Here is a 19,388-nt window from a genome sequence, read left to right on the forward strand (position 1 = left end):
TGGTCTACCTATGATAGGCAACTTACATCTGCGATCAGCCTTTACTACAGGCTAGCCACACACTGCTCGGAAGTCACTAACTTACCAACAAGTAAACCACTGAGGAGGCTATGGCTTTGGTCTGCCAAAAACCTATCTAAAAGGACAGACCATGACCACATCCTAAACAAACAAATCAAAATATTTTCACTAGTTAGCTATCCTATCTAATTAGGGAACCTGACTAAACCCTAACACTTTATTTTAGCGACCCTAAACTGGCTGAACGACCCTATCAAACTTCTAAACATTGCTACAAAACTATTTCCCTAAACTCCCTAAACCTAAGCTATTTCCAACGCGCATGCTGCCACAACGACGACACGGCTTGAACATCCATCGGACGATCACTGGGTTACATCACTATTGATCTCCCAGCTGCCTTAGTCCTCATTTTGCAGCTATCACGTTCCATCAGCTTCACTTACCATCTTTAAACAAACAAGAACCAACCCACATATAACGCTAACAACATATCCTAACTACATATCCTAACATACATATGGGATATACTTTTGGGTTACAAATCAATCTCTCTGTCTGTCTAGATCTTCTGTTTTCTTAACGTTCCAAATACAAAACTATAATCATTACCTATGTTCAGCCAGCAATTCTACTCATAGAGTACAGCCTAGTCTACAGTACCTAAAATATTTTCATGTAAGTAATTAATAAAATAAATTTGACCAAAATATTACAAAAAGGTTTCATGTGACGTAGTACACACAATGCAAAAGTTGATTAATTGCGAGAATGTTCATGTGTTTGTGTAATGTAATGTGTGTCAAATTAAGAATACGACTTTATAATCTTGACATTTTTATTAGGTATTTCACAGTATGGTGCATGCATACATACATGCAGTACTCTTTCTTTATACATATATTGCAGGTTACAAATGGCTAAACCTACAATAAAATGAAATGAAGCAGTATTCTGTGTACCTTACCGTCAAGTATAGTACTTAAACTTTACTCTAAAACAATTTGAATTTGAATTAAAACCTGCAACTTTAGCATTCAATATTTGTTTTCGTTCGTGAAATAAACATTATACAAAAAATGTGGAGCACACTGCGCGGACTATCAACTTATTGTTAATAAATTATAAAATGACAGTGTTTAAATTGGTTCCGCATCGCCTCTACAAATGCGTCTCGTTTATCTGTCCACATCTGTGGCGAGTGGATTCTTGGATAAGGTTGGCTAGCGCCTTTTAGCCTAGATTAGCCAAATTCTTCGACATTACGATGAGATGAGAGCCTGGTTGGGACGCGTACTAAATATTCTCGATCTTTTCGTGGGCGTGACCTGTGTACACAGTACAGTGAAGATCGAGACATCAAACATTTATAGAAGTTGTCTGTTTGCCTTTTGTGCTCGACTCTGCGCCTCGAGCGATCGTCAAATAACAATTATTGTTTTATTCGTACACCTTCGCGGCTGCGCCTCACACCGACCGGCCACACCGTGACGGTTGTTCCAATCATATGCTAATTGAAGGACACCAATTGGCATACATTTTGAACCTGGAAACTATTATTACGTGAGCAGCGTGTAACGCCGTTTACACGATATCACAGTCAGTTAATGTAATCAATTGAAAGTTCTGCACGTAGGTACAGGCAGGGGAAGGAATTGGAGGTGGGTGATAAATAACGTCACGATGAAAAAATCACGATGATCCGCCGTCAAACAGTACCACCGTGACTCGTTCCGAAGGGACGACGTTCCAAAGTCACATAGGTATTCCGCCATTCCAATAGCTACCTTCCCCGCCACTCGTTGTAGTTCTCTTCAAATCGGGCCATTTCGGCGATGGGAGTGAATGAACTAGGATCACTTTCTTTGCTCACTCACAAGGGTCGTAAGTGCTTATTACTACTAGAAAGGGCGGATGAAAAAAATCTGCAGCAGTTATTATAAACCTATTTATGAACAAAGTAAAATATCTTTGTATATTTGTTTTATTATAGGAAGAGTTGGTATTTTATATTTATGTATAATCTACTTTGTGTATTCTACTAGAAATATAATTACATTACATTTTATTGCTATTTTTAACAATCCAAAGATTCGCATTAAATAAGTAACAAACAAAATTACATTAAATACAAAATCAACTTTTTGAATGAAATTGAAACTTATTACAAAGGGAGCAAAAACTTAAATCATTCTATAAAAAACGGCTATAAGTATTAGAAAGAAGCCGCTGGCTAAAACCGTATATCGTGATGTAAGTTATAGGCGTGACAAGGTCACGGAAGTAACAGTCGTGACAAAATCACGATGATTTCTGTCACTGTGATTTTTTGGAACAGGAACGACAGTCACGGCGATAGAAATGTAACGCTATTCCCATGTCTAGAAGGAATCTCTTATATCATATTTCAATGGTAAAATGAGATGTTCGTAATCATCACAAGGAATACAATATATTGTATCGCGAGGAAATACCATAAATCGTAGTAGCTGTAGAGCTCCACAAGAAAGATTTCGTCAATGAAAGTACTGCCACTTTACCTATTTCTGGCGCCAAGCAATAATCCTCACATTACTGCGTTCCGGTTTTGAAGGGGGGTGGACCTTTGCGCATACTTTGTGATTTAAAACACTGAATGGCACTGCACCTGCTATGGGCAAGCGTGTCAGTTACCACCAAGCGCACCAATTGTTCGTTCCACAGGTACAAATTGTACCTACGTCTTCTCCGTCTAACTGCGTTCGTTTCTCATTTCAATCTATATAACTGTACAAGCGTCTTTTCGTTTGTACCTGTCTTTATGGATACGGAAACAAAAGTTTCGTGGAACTACCACGCTCTAAATATTGCAATTACGCTTCCGTGTGAAAGGGCCCAACAACCTTTTCATTTTATTGACTAATCTATCTGTGTGCTCGTCGCGATGTTTGCAAACTGCCGAATTGGTCGCGTTACCCTCGCGCCCCGCGCCCCGCGCCCCGCCGCCGCCGACGCCCGACCCGCCCGGGGCGAGTCAAACAATAGCTCATCGACAAAACATAAGCGTCATAAATATTTAATTTTCAGAGAATTATTTATGATAGCGACGTTGGCCCAGTTAGTGTAAGGTGCTAAGTACATAGCGTATGCGGTAATGATGTAGGAGAGCATCGTATGAAAATCTGCACATTGGAGAGGTGTAAAAATATAACTAACCTAATTAAACTCATTCTTGACAGGCCAGTCGAATAGAAAACGTAATATCCTCCTAAACTAGACCTGTGCTCAGTAGTGGCATGTACCCATGCGCATACAAGTACTATTAGAATGGAAGAAGCACTACTCATTTCTCTTTTTATTTATTCATTGCATATCACATTGCACATTTTGTAATCTTAAAATTTAAAAAGAAGCGAAACACCCATCGAATTTCTTGCCTTTATGAATTCACGTCTAAAAACATTAAAAAGGATTTCATTATACTTAACTGTTTGAAAACATTTACATACATTTATTTCTTTTTGAACATTTGGTTCTACAGTTCACCACTGGGAACCGCCACTTGAAGACTGAGACGTAAGACGTGCTGTGTTGCAGACGTGTTCCACACGTTTGTTGACACCATAAGTGCTGCCAAGAATAAAACATTCCATCCTCTAAGGTCTAAGGTCCAACCTTATGCCCATGTTGGACGTTAGAGGATGGAAAAAAATATAAGAAAGGAGCTGCCCTAACTACGGAATGAACGTGCATTCCTAAACAAAAATTGAACGAACAAATCGCGGATTTCTTTAGTGTCGTACCATAATCTATCGATAAATCATTATCGACATGCAAATATTTAATTAAAGTAGACCACTAATTCCATTTGGGAATATTTTAGGTTATACGGGAATATCCGGGAATGTCACATGAAATTCGAGTTTATTGATTTGCGTTTACAAATACTCAAATATTACGAAAAGTGAATATGCACAGAAAAAAATAATATTTGTAATTTGAGAGCACATAGAAAAAGAGAAAACTTTGAAATATAAACCTGGAGATCTCCTACACATTTCCAACCTCAAGATTCATATTTTCATAGAGAAATTTTTAAACAGTTTCCAAATAGTGTAAGCTTTTTTGTACTTATGCATTGGTATAGAATTAATGTTAGTGACAGATTTATGTGAATCTTTAATACTTCCATTTAATTTTGGAAATAAATGATATTATCAATAATAATATTATTATCATACGTTTATTTGCTTAAAACATGGTATAACAGGAGATGTAACAAGAGACAGTGTTAGTATTAACATGTTTCGCATATATTAAATGCAAACGTCTCATTATACAACGTCAATTGACTACTATTGGCCGAGCGCCTTTTGCAGAAAAATACTTCTCTGAAGTGAGACAAGTAGTCACGAGGGAGTGGGAGTTGTGACAAGACACGTCAAACGAGCTCTATACACGTTAGTGCTCGCCTTCACTCGGTCAGCTAGGCGAGTGACACCGAACTATGGCAAGGCAGATTAGTAGCCGTAGAGCTCCTTGTGAAAAAGTTCGCCCAGGGTAATACTGCCACCTTACCTATTTCTGCCGCCAAGCAGTAATGTCAGCATTACCGTGTTCCGGTTTTGAAGGGTAAGGGTACTGGTGAAATTACAGGCACATGGGATTTGTCAACTTATGTCTCAGGGTGACGGGCAGTAGTGCCCCTCAGATCTTTGCAATTTAATGCTCTGAGTGACACTATAACTGTTATGGACAGGCGTGAAGCTTACCGTCACTTGATGTTATAAAGAAAAAAAGGCAAATAGGCTGTCTATACGTTGGTATTGGCCTTCATCCGGCAACATTGGACCAACATGGTCATTGTATTGCTGGCTTTATAAAATAAGATTTTTTAGTAGTTAGTACGAAGTAAACGAGTGGATAATTTTGTTTTCAGGAACTGAGAATGCCTAGTAAATGAATCTTGCTTAATCTAAATTAAATATAAAATTATTTAGCAATAAACCTAATGATGGAATTGCATTATCATGTTAAAATTTGACTCTTAATATGAAGGGAATAAATGAAGATGGTCTTTCATTCAATGTTTATATTCGGCACGCCTATAATTTCCAACCATTCTTTTTTCATTTTTGGTTGGTAGGTTAACTTGAAATAGTAAAAATAATAATAATAAAAACCTCGTAGTGAATTATTTTAATAACAGAATATCGATAACATTTACGCTTCCAAGAACAACACTATCTCAAAATAATAATTTTAACAACAATCATCAAAATATACAAACAAACAGCCAATCTGAAGAAATCAAAGCAAAATTTGGCAAGATTTATGAATACAATTTAAATATGTCTAATTACATGAGACATTTGGGCTTTTGTGATTTATAAACAGAAAATTAACTTTAATATTAAATGTAATGTAATAAATTAAATGTAATATTGTACAGGCACGTGCCTGTACAATATTACATTCGGTCGTTTTTCGCTTTTTCTAATGCCATATCCCGTAATGCTGCAGTGACGAATTTTTATTAATACTTAATTGTAGGAAATTAAACTATTTTTTTTTCTATTATTTATTCTCTTCTTTATTATTTTTTAGTTCTCACTGTCAATATTTTATTACAATACATACGAATAATTCAATAAAACGCTTGGAAAAACATTTGTTTGACATTTGATGTACTTCCATTTGACAACCGTATCATGTACCCTCATGTGCTGCGAAATCTTAGAGGATGGAAAAAAAGTAAACGAGCTGCCCTATTTACGGAATAAACATACCTACCTAAACCAAAATTGTACCACACATATGGCGGATTTGGTGTTGTACCATGATCATAGATAAGTCAACATCGCCATGCAAATGTATGGCTTGATTGTTGAAACAATGAGCAATTTTAATCAAAATTAAATATAAAGTTATTTACCAATAAATGTAACGATGGAATTGCATTAGCATGTAATCTAGTTACATTCAAAGTTCTATTAAAATTTGACTTCAGAATGGAGCGAACAAACGAAGATGGTATTTGATCCAATGTTTATGATCGGCAGTCCTATAATTTCCAACCATTCTTTCTTTCTTTTTCATTTGTAGGTAAACTTTAAAAATAATAATAACGAAATAATAAACTCCTCGTAGTGACTTGTTTTAATAATAGAATATCGATAATGTCTGCTTACAAGAACAATACTGTCTCAGAACAATCGTTATCAACCATCATCAAAATATACTAACAAACAGACAATCTAAAGTAACCTAAGCAAAATGCTGCAAGGCTTATGAATAAACTACTTTAAATAAGTCTAATTACATGAGATATTTGGGCTATTGTATGATTTATAGGCAGAAAAATAACACATGCCGGTGTAATATAACATTCGGTTGATTTCCGCTTTTTCTACTGCTGCACCCCTTAATGCTGCATTGCCCTTAACACTGCGACGCATTTTTATCAATACTTAATTGTTCTCACTGTCAATATTTTTGTTCATTTCATTACAATTCATGCGAATTATTCACTAAAACATTTGGCTAAACATTGGTTTTGACATTTGATGTACTTCCCTTTGACGACCGGAAACGGTTATCAAAGGGTACTACAAAAATGGCAAAATGAGGACAGTTGGCATTTAATAATAATAACGCACACACTCAATATGGCCCCGCACTAGGGAAACCCTGTGTCGCGGGTGCCATGGACACACACATGGACAACCACAAATTACACCCAAAGTCATGAGAGAAATAAATGTAGGCCATACAAATATTTCTCCCGACCCGGGAATTGAACCTGGGACCTCTGCGTGGCAGTCTGGTAACCGTTCGGCCACAGAGGCAGTTAAATTTAAGATGACGTTACGTATTTTCGATTCCCGTGTTTGACATAAGTCAATGTAGTGCTATCTCTTTTGGCTTACGACGGCACGCAGTAGTTAAACAAAGACAATAAAATGTTTATGTTTTCAACGTTGCAATGCATCATATACATATAACGTCTGATTCATATATGTCAACATAACATGTCCTTTAGTTTTTATAGTCTAAGGGTTGGACGTACATCCAGGTTTCGTATCACGAATAAAAAATATAAGAGAGTTGCCATCTTGAAATTTATATTATTAATACCTTTCTAAAAAACACATTGAAATGAAGTATTTTTTTTTGCCTTTATTAGATATACGCGAAAATAATTTCATTTTAAAGCCTCAAAAATCGATGAAAAACTACACTGCAGGAAATTTTATTTTTGTCGGGAAGATTGACTTTTTCCATATCGTCAACTCATTACAGTCCGCCAAGCTAGCTCAATGTGAATTGGGGACTATAAACTTCTTACAAGGATTCTGGAGCTTCTTCGACGAATACAGGTTTCTACACGATATTTTCCTTTACAATTCGCAAGAAACATTTAAAGTCATAAGTACATGCATACCACCAAAGGAGTTCGAAGCGTCGCGCGTCGGTCTCTCAAGTGGGAATCAACCGCTCTCCCACTGGGTCACCAGAGAGGTTCTTAGCTCTACAGGATCGTGTGCCAAAATATATAAAAAGTATCTAGTTAATTATTGTAACTACTACCTAAAGCAATAAACACATAGTTACACGCTGATCTTATTATCTTAGTAATTATAATTGTTAAAAGAAATTAATGTGTGTGTCGCGCCCTTTTTTGTATAGATTTTGTATAGACGTTTTTTTGGCGTAGTAATTCTTTGTATCTAAAAAAACAATAAAAATGTTTTCTTGTGATTGAAAGTGCACTGTTTATCTAATTACTTCTACTTAGTTTGAACATTTAATTCTAAATTTCATCACCGGATGGCGCCACTAGTGCGCTGAAATCTTAGAGGACGGGAAAAAGCTGAAATGCGCTATCGAAGTGTTTTTTTTTTGTTTGATTCCGGACAGTACCTACATGTCGAATGGACGATTATTGTAACATCTTATTGGTAATACAATAATTGTTGAATTAGTGGCCCTTTCGTTTTATAAAGGCCACTTCCACTTTTAATTGAAATTAGACATTATTATAACAGAAAATACAGATTTTTTGTGATAAATACCATTTAGGTCGAGAAGTCGAACATCATAGTCTGCCATGCTGGCCCGGAGCGGGTCGGGGATTTTACGTGTTTTGCAAGGTGTTAAGGAGCAGGGGGAAAATCTAACTCAACGTACCTAAACTAAATATTAAAATTATATTTTATACCTAACTAAACAGAACCGAGAGTAGACAATGACATTTGTGACGGTGTGACCTCTTTGTATCGTCATTCCACCTTTTTATTTAAATTTCTTATTTTATTCTCACACTAGTATTTAAATTAAAATTTTGAATTGTTCCATTTTGCCTCGCATTCTGATTTTGTTTTGTTCCATCGTCACTGCCTGCCCGATCGCGGTAGCGTACACATTTCATCCTATCTTATCGAACCTTTTACTAGTTATATTTACACCGTTTACATATTATTGTTAAACCTGAATAAATATCTATAAAATTAGACTTTGAACTTTTGAACTACTAAACTTACTAAGTAAGATGTGTGGAGGCGGCGGAGGCTGCGGAGGCTACTACTACTCTCCAGGCTACTTTACTATTATCCACCAGAACTCCATCCGCGCCTCTACACATTGAACACTAGAAAATGTAAAAAAGTATTTATATCTGTCAGGTCCAACGACACAAGAGTTATGTTACGAACCTTTGTCGACTTGCGAGAGTTTATCACGACGGTGTTAGCGAGAGGAAAGGGTTCTTAACTACGGAGTAACTCAGAATATGTAAATGTTGCTCGATTCGTTAAAACTTGAAATTTATAATGAGATCTAGATTTTCTGATTCTGTTTTATCTTTCGCCGTGCCGAGGTGCGACGGCTGCGGGTGGTACCCATTTGTTTCTTTGGTCGGTTGTTCCTATTTATGGTATGGTTCTTCATATTTCAATAATATAGAATAATAAAATGCATCTCGATATTAGGTTTGCGCTTTTACTTCAAATTAAGTATTATCCTATACTTTTGATTCAATAGCAGTAGAGCTTCTGTGGTCGTTCGTCCAGAGACGTACTGCCACCTTCCCTATTTTTGCCGCCAAGCAATAATGTAACCATTACCGTGTTCAGGTTTTGAAGGGTAAGGGTGCTGGTGAAATTACTGGCACTTGGGATTTGTCAACTTCTGTCGTAGGGTGACGGGCGCTAGTGGTAGTGCCCCTCAGATCTTTGCAATTTAAAGTTCTGAGTGGCACTGTAACTGTTATGGACAGGCGTGTAGTTTACCATCAGGCGCAGATGAGAAGCGAGAATGTCAATAACTGCGACCACTGAGAGAACGTTGTTCTCGATTGCGACGACGTTGGTAGGTATCCCTGTGGCGGCAACGGCTTACGTACTTACGGCCTTAATTTCTCAGTTATGTAAATTGGTTAGTGGTAGGTAATATTATACCGTTCTAAAAAAGGCGAAGGATATTTGGTTAAAGCACGAATCCTGTCAATAAGATGCTAAATTATGTAGGTAGCTACCTACTTTTGTGTTAGAAAGTATTTTTTAATTTGTCGAAATGTAAGACAGAGCCTAATTGTAGTATACCACAAAATAATGTTTTATATAATGAAGTGGTAAAATTTTCCGTCTATCACAACTGCTAAGAACATCATTACAATGTCGCTATTGCACGTTCATTGCATACGTAGCATTCCTCGGTCTGTCGTGCTATTTTTTCGGAAACGGCCTTGAATGAAGAAGATCTGAGCGGTGGTCGGTCGGTGCTCAACGAACACAACGGCTTCCGCTCACGCCAATCGCACTCTTTATTGGTCGTAATCTTTATTGGTCTGGTTTCAGTTCCTTTTTTAAACAGTCCAGAAAACACTCTACCAATTTTAATTACTTTAAGGTTTCACATTGCCCATTCATTATTGTGTATTCAATGTTCTTTCCTATGCATAAACTACAGTGAGACAAATATGGCTCTAGTTTCTGGCCTAGTAGTCGAAGAGTCAAAATATGTTGAATTGTAACCTAACCGCATTGGCTAGGAGTTGTACACGGCAAGTGTTCGATATTTATAGGTACAGAGTGTTAAATAAAATACAGGCATTTTGGATAATGATTCCTTTTTTGTGATATCGTTCGTCGAATTACATTTTGCAGTCAACATTTTTAAAATTTACTTACTCTATTAATTACGAACTAGCTGTCACCGGCTGGCTGGCCGCAGACAGGCTGAAACACAGACTTGTATAGTTGCTACTCGTTGCTCAAAGGTAAAACATGATAGCTACAACTTATTTCAAAAAAATAATTGATTAAAATACTAAAAGTTTAATGTAAATGGCCAATATGGTAATGGGCATTTTCTTTGTTTTTATGTACGAATGTGTTGTATTGTAAGTTTTGTATGAAGCCAGCCAGCATTTGGCCGCGGCGCGCCCCCAGCCGCGACTCGCCGCGGCCGCCACCGCCGCACAGACGAATGACGCACTCTCTTTATGCGTTGAACAGCCAACACTGCATAGACTCACGGCGTTACTGCAGTTGTGTGCAGTACAACATATCGTTTTGTGATTGAATGCCCTCTACGAAGAACACAAAATATTCCTCTTCAGCGTCGTCCGCGCCGAGCAGTGAGACGGCTCAAATGGTATTACAGATCATCTTAAACTTGCAGGTCATCGCCCGTAAGGCCGTCGCATTCCACATTACCTCTAATAACATTAATACGTAACCTCCTATCTAGTCCTCCGTCACCTTAAGAGTCGGGTTAGAATGAAACTGAGCGACATAATGCGTCAGAGAGAGAGAGAAAGAGATATTGTGACATTACTACCCTGCACACCACTCTATTACATCTTGCTTGATTGTAATAACTTGTCTATTTGAACTACTGACAATAATTATGATGTTTTGCGTTTTTGGAATGGATGTTCACTACATTTTCAAAGTTTCAATACATAATTTCTTGCAATGAGTTTATTTTCCTATGCAACTACAATAAACTGTAGCAACAGAACAGGATAAAAGGAAACATGGCGTTGGCCACTAAAGGTATAAGCATTTACAAAGTTATGTGATGTTTTACTATATCAAAGATATCAATAAAATGTGTTTAGTGGTGCGCAGCGCTCATGTTTGAATTTAATTGGTCACGCTAAAATGTGGCAGTTGCGGGGCGTGAGGAGTCGTGCAGGTGGACCTCTAGTCTTCTTCCGAACTGAGTTGGTCTTCATTCATACTTCTGCGGAGCAATAAGTTCAGCTTTATTATTTAAGGTTAGGAGAGCAGTAATTCGTTTTTGGTCAATGCGCACGCTATGCACGTTGCCAAATGTACGACCTTCTGTAGACTGTAGATTTAGACTCAAGAGAAATTAAAAAATGCTGTATCGACAGCTCACATCGTTAGAATATTAAACGATAGGGGCCTCTCTTCCCATTCTTCCATGATGCTAGAGAGGTCCGACCGTTTAGTCTGCGAGGGCTCTTGAAACATTGTGCTTAGTCAAAAGTGACCTGTATATTACCTGTAGCCGAAGAAACTGTGTGGCGCAGGTCGGCAGTGGAAGAGTGTGCTGATACCGGTATAGTCGCAGACGAGCGGTGCGCTGGTCGCAGTCGCAGGCGAGCGCGGGCCTTGCCCCACTAACGTCGACAACGGTTCCGATCGCTTGCCGTAGCGGCTGCCCATGAAGAATCTATGCCACAAATCATTGTAGTAGTAGCAAAGGCCATACGTACCCTAAGGCACAGTTAAACCACTGTCACATTTTGAACTGCAAGTGTGAACACTTGCAAAGGAAGGAGGCGGAATTGTCAACAAATTATTTTATCGTCGCTTATGCAACCAAGTGTTTAAATTGCTTAGTTTTAGAAAGTCCCACGTCGGGCGCCAATTATATGGCCTGTTAAAATTGGCCAGTAAAGCTTCAATTTAAACCAGAGTTGTTGCTCCACTATCGCAATAGCATTTATGGTCTACAATTGAACATAGGCTTCATTGTACTGGATTTGCCTTAGATTACGTGGGTTGCAAAGATGTAAGTAATTTAATTTTTCAAACCATTTATTTCAAACATAACAATACAGCAATGTGTAGTTTACATTAACAAAATGCAAAATCTCATTAAGTCTAAACGACTACAAAAAAGAAAACGAAAGGCTAAGCGGTTTTCTTATCGTGAGTAGGTACTGCACTACTGCCCTAATACGTACATTGTGTGCACAGTGCACCCGAAGATTTATTAATGCCCAGGGAGACGTCGCTCACCTTCTCGTAATTTAACATTCTATGACACTCTCGTGAATATAATTGTGTTACTTGCCTGTCGTTGCGGGGCGAGAGGAGGCGCGGCGGGGAGCGGCCGTATCGCGAGCCCATCACGAACGGCGCGGGCGCCACTGCACAACAACAGACCCGTGTTTTCACATGTCATTGTTTTGTTATAGGTCGACTACTGCCTCCGTAACGTTTGTATCACGATGTCGCTTGTTTGCCACGCGCAGATCCCGGGTTTGGGTGGAATTTATGGTTGTCAATGTGCATAGGCCATGGCACCGCGACACAGGGTGTCCCGGGCTATCATTGTATACGTTATTTATTATTAATTATGGGCAAGTGAAGAGCAACGAATTTCGGAAGTACCGTTCGAAGTATTTTCTGGTCGTATACAGTTAAACATAAAGGTTTCAAAATAATGTTTGAAGATCAAAAAAAGTTTGTTAAAGATCAAAAAGACAGTCAGATTTTATTCGAATAAATTACAATGTAGACTTAATTCTTATGAATATTTTAGAGTTAAGGATAAAAATGCACTTCGTTACTTTAATAAAGAAGGTGGCTTTACCTTAACTTAATTACTTTGAGTAATTAAATGTTTGGACTGCGGTTGTGTGTACTCACATTCGGCTTTCTTTGAGGCGTCGACGGAGGTGACGGCGACGAGGGCTGCGCATGCGCATAGCATGAGTGTCACCGCGCTCCCCGTATCGCGCTTCGCGGAGATGGACATCGTGTATGTTAGGACTTCGTATCTGATACGGTTAAAAAAGAACGAGTAAATAAATCGTTATTACTCTTATTATAAAACCAACAAGGATTTTGATAAATGGTGAATCGGTTATTGAAATGAAGCTCATCGGGAGCACGGGTTTGTTGTTTGATTGAAATATTGTCCATGTTTCTTTTTTATGTTATCAAGTGTCAGGACGACAGGAGTCGTGCGCTTGGCACTTGGCGCTTGGTGCTTGGAGTAAACGACTTGTGCACCCATAACAGGTGCAGTGCCATTCTGACCTTTACGACGCCAGCATCTGAGAGGTTCCACCACTGCGTTCGTTACCTAGAGACATACAGCTAACTAGTCCTATGTGCTCGTACTTTCAACAGCACCCTTACCGTTCAAAACTACAATGCAGTAATTGATGGTGAGCACAACGTATTTCTGTCGCCAACATTGTTGCTCTGTACACAGTAATCAGTAATGTCATTCTATTTTTTTTTTGTAAACAGTGAAAATAGCTTTTAGAATATTGTCTTAACATATCACAAAATATCATGAATGTATTGTAGTAGAGAAATTAAAATTATATTAACTAGGTGTGTTTGACGGGAGGCTGCACGTTATCGGATGGCCGAATGTCGTGATTCTATATGTTTCTGTTGGTTTAGATGTAATTTCGATATATGTATAAAAGGGCAACACCGGTATCGTGTGTTATTTTTTCCGGCGGTTTAGGGGCTAATCGTTTGTTCGGGCCCGTTTTGAAGACACGTGTTTTGTTGATAATAATTGTGATGATGAATAAAGTTACGTTTTCCTGTAAACTAATTAACGTTGTTTTCATTACAGACCGCAGCAACGTTTACGCAAGGTTCCACTGCTACTACAATTAATAAATGATTAATAATAATTAACCCAACCCATTACCAATATGAAACTCCCCAATTCCACAAACAGATATCATCGTCGGGCGATGCTCTGCCCGTCTTGTCTAAACCAAAGAAGACGTAGAAAAAATACAACGGCTAGAAAAATCTTGCGTAAGATTTATTTCTCCGGCTCCTCTGCATTTTATCGTCGTCTTAGATTGAAAACCTCGCATACGCGTTCATTTTTACTGATTTTTGTAGATGAAAAAATTATCAACTTCTTGCTCAAATATATGTATTGTTAAAGTGATGTAGTATCTGAAAGAGGTATAATGTAACTAACTAAATGCTAACTACGAACATTATTGCGTTTGCTACATTTTATACCACATTTTCATCTCCGTCCCCAAAAATTACATAGAAACCACATACGTGTTATACACTCAGACGTCGCTATGTAACATCACACCGAACGTAAATACGTTTTAAATATGAACGATTGGAGCAAATTGAAGCTATGTCATTTCACTTAATTTGTAGTGTGTAGCAGACAATTATGCTACCAGGTTAGGCGAATGTGCGTTGGCAAAACAATAGTTGTGTTTTTTGTTTAATTCCCACTGCATGTAATACATTTAAGGACTGGGCGCGTGAGCTGGATGCGTGCGCTGACACGTGCTGCTGCACTCCCAGGTACAAATAGGACATTAAGAAAAAGAACTCAACTCGAAAAGGAACGCAGCAATTGCAATCAACTACAACACTTACTATTACCTTTTACTTAGGATTTGTGTATGGACCTATTGCGTTGGTAAGTAAAGTTTTATTTAATTACTGTAAGGTATTTCCGAAGTAATTCAGTTTGTATTCAGCGCGTATGCCCGTTTCAATTCGTTAACGCAATCGCCAAAACTTCACCCTTCGTCATAAACAAAATGCATTTAACAATGTACATAACAAGGGGTACAATTTACACCCGTGTCTCTAATCAGTACATGTACCACACCCGTTTAGTTTCTAATCACGTCGCGTCGTCGACGTTACGTTTGTCATGTAGTTCGAAGTCGATAATGTATTCCCAATTACCTAACGAGTTACGCGTATCCGATATTAATAACAACGTTATTTTGTGCGGTATTCAAACACAAAATCTTAGAGGACGAAAAAAAATAAAACCAAAACAGTAAACTGAAAGTGCGCATTGCAAAGGCAAGTTCTGGTTTTTGGACGTTTACACCTACTTGACCACATGAAGGCGTCGCCACAGTAAACGTGTTGGTTACCTTGATCGTGTCCCAACATATTTATTGGCTCGCCGAGTTTAATGCCAGGGATTACGAAAAGAGCTAAATAATATAATTGCCATAGAATACAAATTAAGACCGGTAAATCAGCATTCCAATGTACAATAAACAATTTGTGTTTTAAATATAGTTTCCAGGCTGGTTTATACGGAAGTCCGGCTTGATTGTTTACAACTTCTCTGTTACGAGGGAAGTGGACAGAGCTCACTTAACCGTTGTTTGTTTACTTTTGCAATAGCAGCTACGTTTAATTTTCTTATATTTAGTACCATTTGTTAGTACCACCAATGGCCTAGTCACACTTCATTGTATCGCTAGTTACCTTCATTGGGTGGAAGTCATAAAATTGCACTCCGTCGCGCCGGTCGTTTGAGAACAGTCCCCTGACGCACGGCACTTGCGGAGAAAAACCCGCGTATCCTCAGACCCATATCCTATAGGCGTCTGCCCGCTACTTTCAGACTTGACCCGTCTGACAAAGCATTTAGGCACCAGCTGAAAGACCTTGTCTTGAAAAACCCTTTATACGCTGTAAATGAATTTACGGGCCTTAAAATGTATACACTTTTGTAGTATTTCCTTCTAATTCCTCGGGTCGTGTATGTCAGCTTCAACTTTGACGATGCTTGACGAAGAATAATATTTGTTGTATAATGTAATGACAAAAATGTATTATTAATGAATTGTTAATTTTATAATTATCGTGCATTTTGAATTTTATAATTTTCGTTTTTGTTCGACGATCTCAATATAATTTCTTATACTTTGACATGTAGTGAAATTTATACTGTAATATTATATTTGAGAAATAAATAATATTATCTATTTACAGATGACATTCAGATGAAAAATGTTTTTTCGACTGTGACTACAGGAGAATATACATTTGAAGACTCGTGCCCAGCAGCGGGAAGTTATCTGATTAGCATGTTGCAATGAAAACGTGAAGTATGAACGAAGTTCATAAGAAAACTTAGCTTTGAAAACGCCGTAGCCGGAAGCCGCAATATCCTCATTTGCCGCATTGCCGCAGGAAATCAGTGCACAGGAAGCTTAATTATGTTGTTTTGTGCTACTACGGCGCTACGCCGCTGACTACGAAAATGCAGCTGTGCAACATTTATAGATGAAAAAACTTTTGACTTTTTAGTCTTGTTTTGTATTCTTCTTGATCAATGCTTATCTCTTCTGTGCAAGAGCGCCTGCGCCACAGAGTCTTTTCGAAGCATGTGCACTTTGGATTTTACTTATGATAATTTGCTTTGAAACACCGCGAGGACGCCTGCTGCAATATAGGCATTGTCAATAAATGCCAATTCACGTTTCCACGTACATGTCCAATTGCTTGTTTTTGTTTTATGGGACTATTCGTTTGATACAAACAACAAAATTGTCTGCTACTCAACATTAATAGATGATTTGTTTTTATTTAAACATAGTCCCAAACAGTTAGGGTATGGTGAGCTCTACCTAATACAGGTCTAATTGTCTCGCAGGAACTCCATTCTCTCACAAGGGTTACACCATTTAATATAGTTAGTATTATTTTAATGTAAGACCTACTGTTAGGTGTCGATATAGTAAATCATTATTACATTACTGTCATGGGCAGGCGCGCAGCTTACTACCATTTGACTGGTTCGTTCCGTCACCTGATACTATATAAAAAATATGATAAAGTTTTTTTCATAAGTAACAACGTCATTTTTTTTAAAAAGCTCTAAACCTTATTTTTTATTTGCCTGGCTGACATTACAGACACCCCACGCCATCGGGCGCGCAATTAACCAAGCATTCACTTTGAAATTGTCGAAATACAATAAAAAAAGAAACATAACGACACCTCTTACACCGTTATTGCTTTTAGATGACTGCTGTCGGCTAAAAAGAACGGCTTATATTTTGGTATACACAAGGACACATTGTGACGCCTCGAAAGTTATGTTGCACCCGCGATTTGTGAGCTGCACGTTGCGGGCCAAGGTCAATGCCCGGAATAATCCTCTTCATTTGAGTTTACTCAAACTCAAATACAAATGCGATTTTATTTAGATAGATAGATAGATAAGATAGATAACACGTTTATTCAGCACAAATACAAACAGAAACAAAACATTTACAATCACTTCACAGAGTATAATATAAAAGCACATAGAACATTCATTATTAATTTTATACACATTTATATAAAACATATACTGCGAGAAAAACAAATACTGTGAGAAAAACAAACAAATACTATAAGAACTGATAAAATTTTAATGTACCTATGACTACAGTTTGTGCTGAAATGGCCCTGACTCAGCATAAATACTGTAGACCGAGAGAAGTCAAACAGTGCTGATTTTCTGCCAGTACCATACGGTGAGCGATCGCAGCCCAGTAAGCCATGACACCAAAGTGCATCACACGCAAATATATATACCTAACACTAAATACTATACATATATATATATCAAGCAAAAGTGTAAGACGTAAAGCATACAATGTAAATAGTGTAAGTAATGAAGGTAAGTAATGTAAATAATAATGTAAGTTTACAAACATAAATTAAATTATAACAATAGCCACCAAATATGAGTATGTATAGATAAGGAAATTTAGGTTTACAGATATCAAACGCATTTATTAGGGAAATATAATATTTAATTATCATTTATTGAAATGGCGAGAAGTCTTCAACTCGCATCGAGTGTGGTGGACTTCGTGAACCATCTCCTTAGAAGAGTGGTTGAGTGTTCCTATCAATTATTTTAACGAAGTACCGTAACTGTTGTCAGTTGTCGAAATTCGAAGATCCAATTTTGAACTAGTTATTTGAAATTTTAAGCCGAGTTTTATCCAAATTACAATAAAAATTGTTATTAAGTGGTCAATCGGTACAGATGCAACTGCAACTTGTTTCCATTCTACTTTTTAATCAACTTGAAAAAAGAGAAGGAACTCATAAAATGAAATTATAAAAGGTATTATGTATGTACATAATTACATATTAGGTACGTGCATGCCACCTCACTAATTAGAACGATGGTAGTAGGAGTATTGAACGGTGGACCTTTTAATTGAGAAAAAACTGTTCTCCCTCTTCTGTGACATAAAGCTCTCCCCTTGGGGCAGACCCGTGCCCAGCAGTGGGATGTAGAATGTATTTACGTTGCTGACCCAGTATATCTGCGTATTTTGTGAAAGATAATTCATTCATTTCAAAGATTGACTTCGTGGTTTTCTGTTAGGAGTTTCTTGTACCTCACGGGGGTACGTACAATGTCCTACAACAACCACTGTTTTAATTAAATGGAAGCTGTGTTGAACAAACCCACATGTAATGTTTCTCACACTGTATGTATAACCGTATCGGCCCTGGACGAAGAACTCGGGTTCGTTTCCCGGTAGGGCCAATTTGGGAAACTTTTTCTGGTTTGGGTGTTTTGGATATTATTTCGTTGCTAAAGAATTCGTTGCATAGGGAATTTTCTAATTTTAGGACAGAAAATATAAATGTGTTTGTTCGGCAAATTGCTATTATTAATTATTCAAAGGCAATCGTTTGCACGCGGATGGGTAAGATTTAATTCTTGAAAAATATATTCATAAAAATAAATAGAATATTTAGAACTTTTATGTTTTTTTTTCAAAATCGAGTGTGATGTTTTTATGCCCCGTCACACAAGGTTAAATTGAATAATTCACTTGCAGTTACGAAAGGCACTCACCTGGTGTATGAAGTGAAGAGCTCCAGCAGTCCAATGGCAGCTCCGCGCTCGCCGCGGGCTATTTATGCAGGCTCCTGACTGTGGGGGAGGGGGAACCGACCCACGCGGTGCCTTTCGAGCGAAGCAACTGATAAGATGACCAGGGGAGGAGAGCAGGGAAATGCAGTATAACGTCTTATTTCGAATAATGTTTCGTGTTTGTTATAACCAAAATCTAGCACTAACAATACATTGATCACTGAAGGACCCGCAACTTTTATACGCGAATAAATTTGTTAATTTAAAAAAATACGTTTTTGAAATGTAACATTTGTCAAGCAAGCTTTCATGGTGTTGGCAACACTAAATAAAAAGTCAGACTGACTGGGACGAGCGCCCGGCTTCAATATTTGATGACATCTCAGTGAAGATCGGAGAAGATTTTATATACAGCTTTAATGTCTAGTAAATCGGACAGTTTGTATAGAATCAAAAACGTTATATCTGGTAAA

At 37.8% G+C, this 19,388-nt stretch overlaps 1 protein-coding gene across 1 annotated transcript; it reads right to left on the reverse strand.

Moving 5' to 3' along the window:
• Positions 1-10,134: 10,134 nt before the first annotated feature.
• On the reverse strand, positions 10,135-18,914 carry LOC113227712 (RYamide neuropeptides-like). The gene is made up of 5 exons (XM_026460700.1): positions 18,898-18,914; positions 12,912-13,042; positions 12,334-12,409; positions 11,536-11,706; positions 10,135-11,250 (listed from the first exon to the last, which is right to left on the reverse strand). The coding sequence occupies exons 2-5, from the start codon at positions 13,018-13,020 to the stop codon at positions 11,211-11,213; spliced, it is 396 nt and encodes a 131-aa protein (XP_026316485.1). The 5' UTR covers positions 13,021-13,042; positions 18,898-18,914; the 3' UTR covers positions 10,135-11,210.
• Between the last annotated feature and the right edge of the window lie 474 nt (positions 18,915-19,388).

This window comes from Hyposmocoma kahamanoa, unplaced genomic scaffold (genome assembly GCF_003589595.1).
Source record: "Hyposmocoma kahamanoa isolate Upper Pololo Valley unplaced genomic scaffold, ASM358959v1 213, whole genome shotgun sequence".
Classification (NCBI taxonomy): Eukaryota; Metazoa; Arthropoda; class Insecta; order Lepidoptera; family Cosmopterigidae; genus Hyposmocoma; species Hyposmocoma kahamanoa.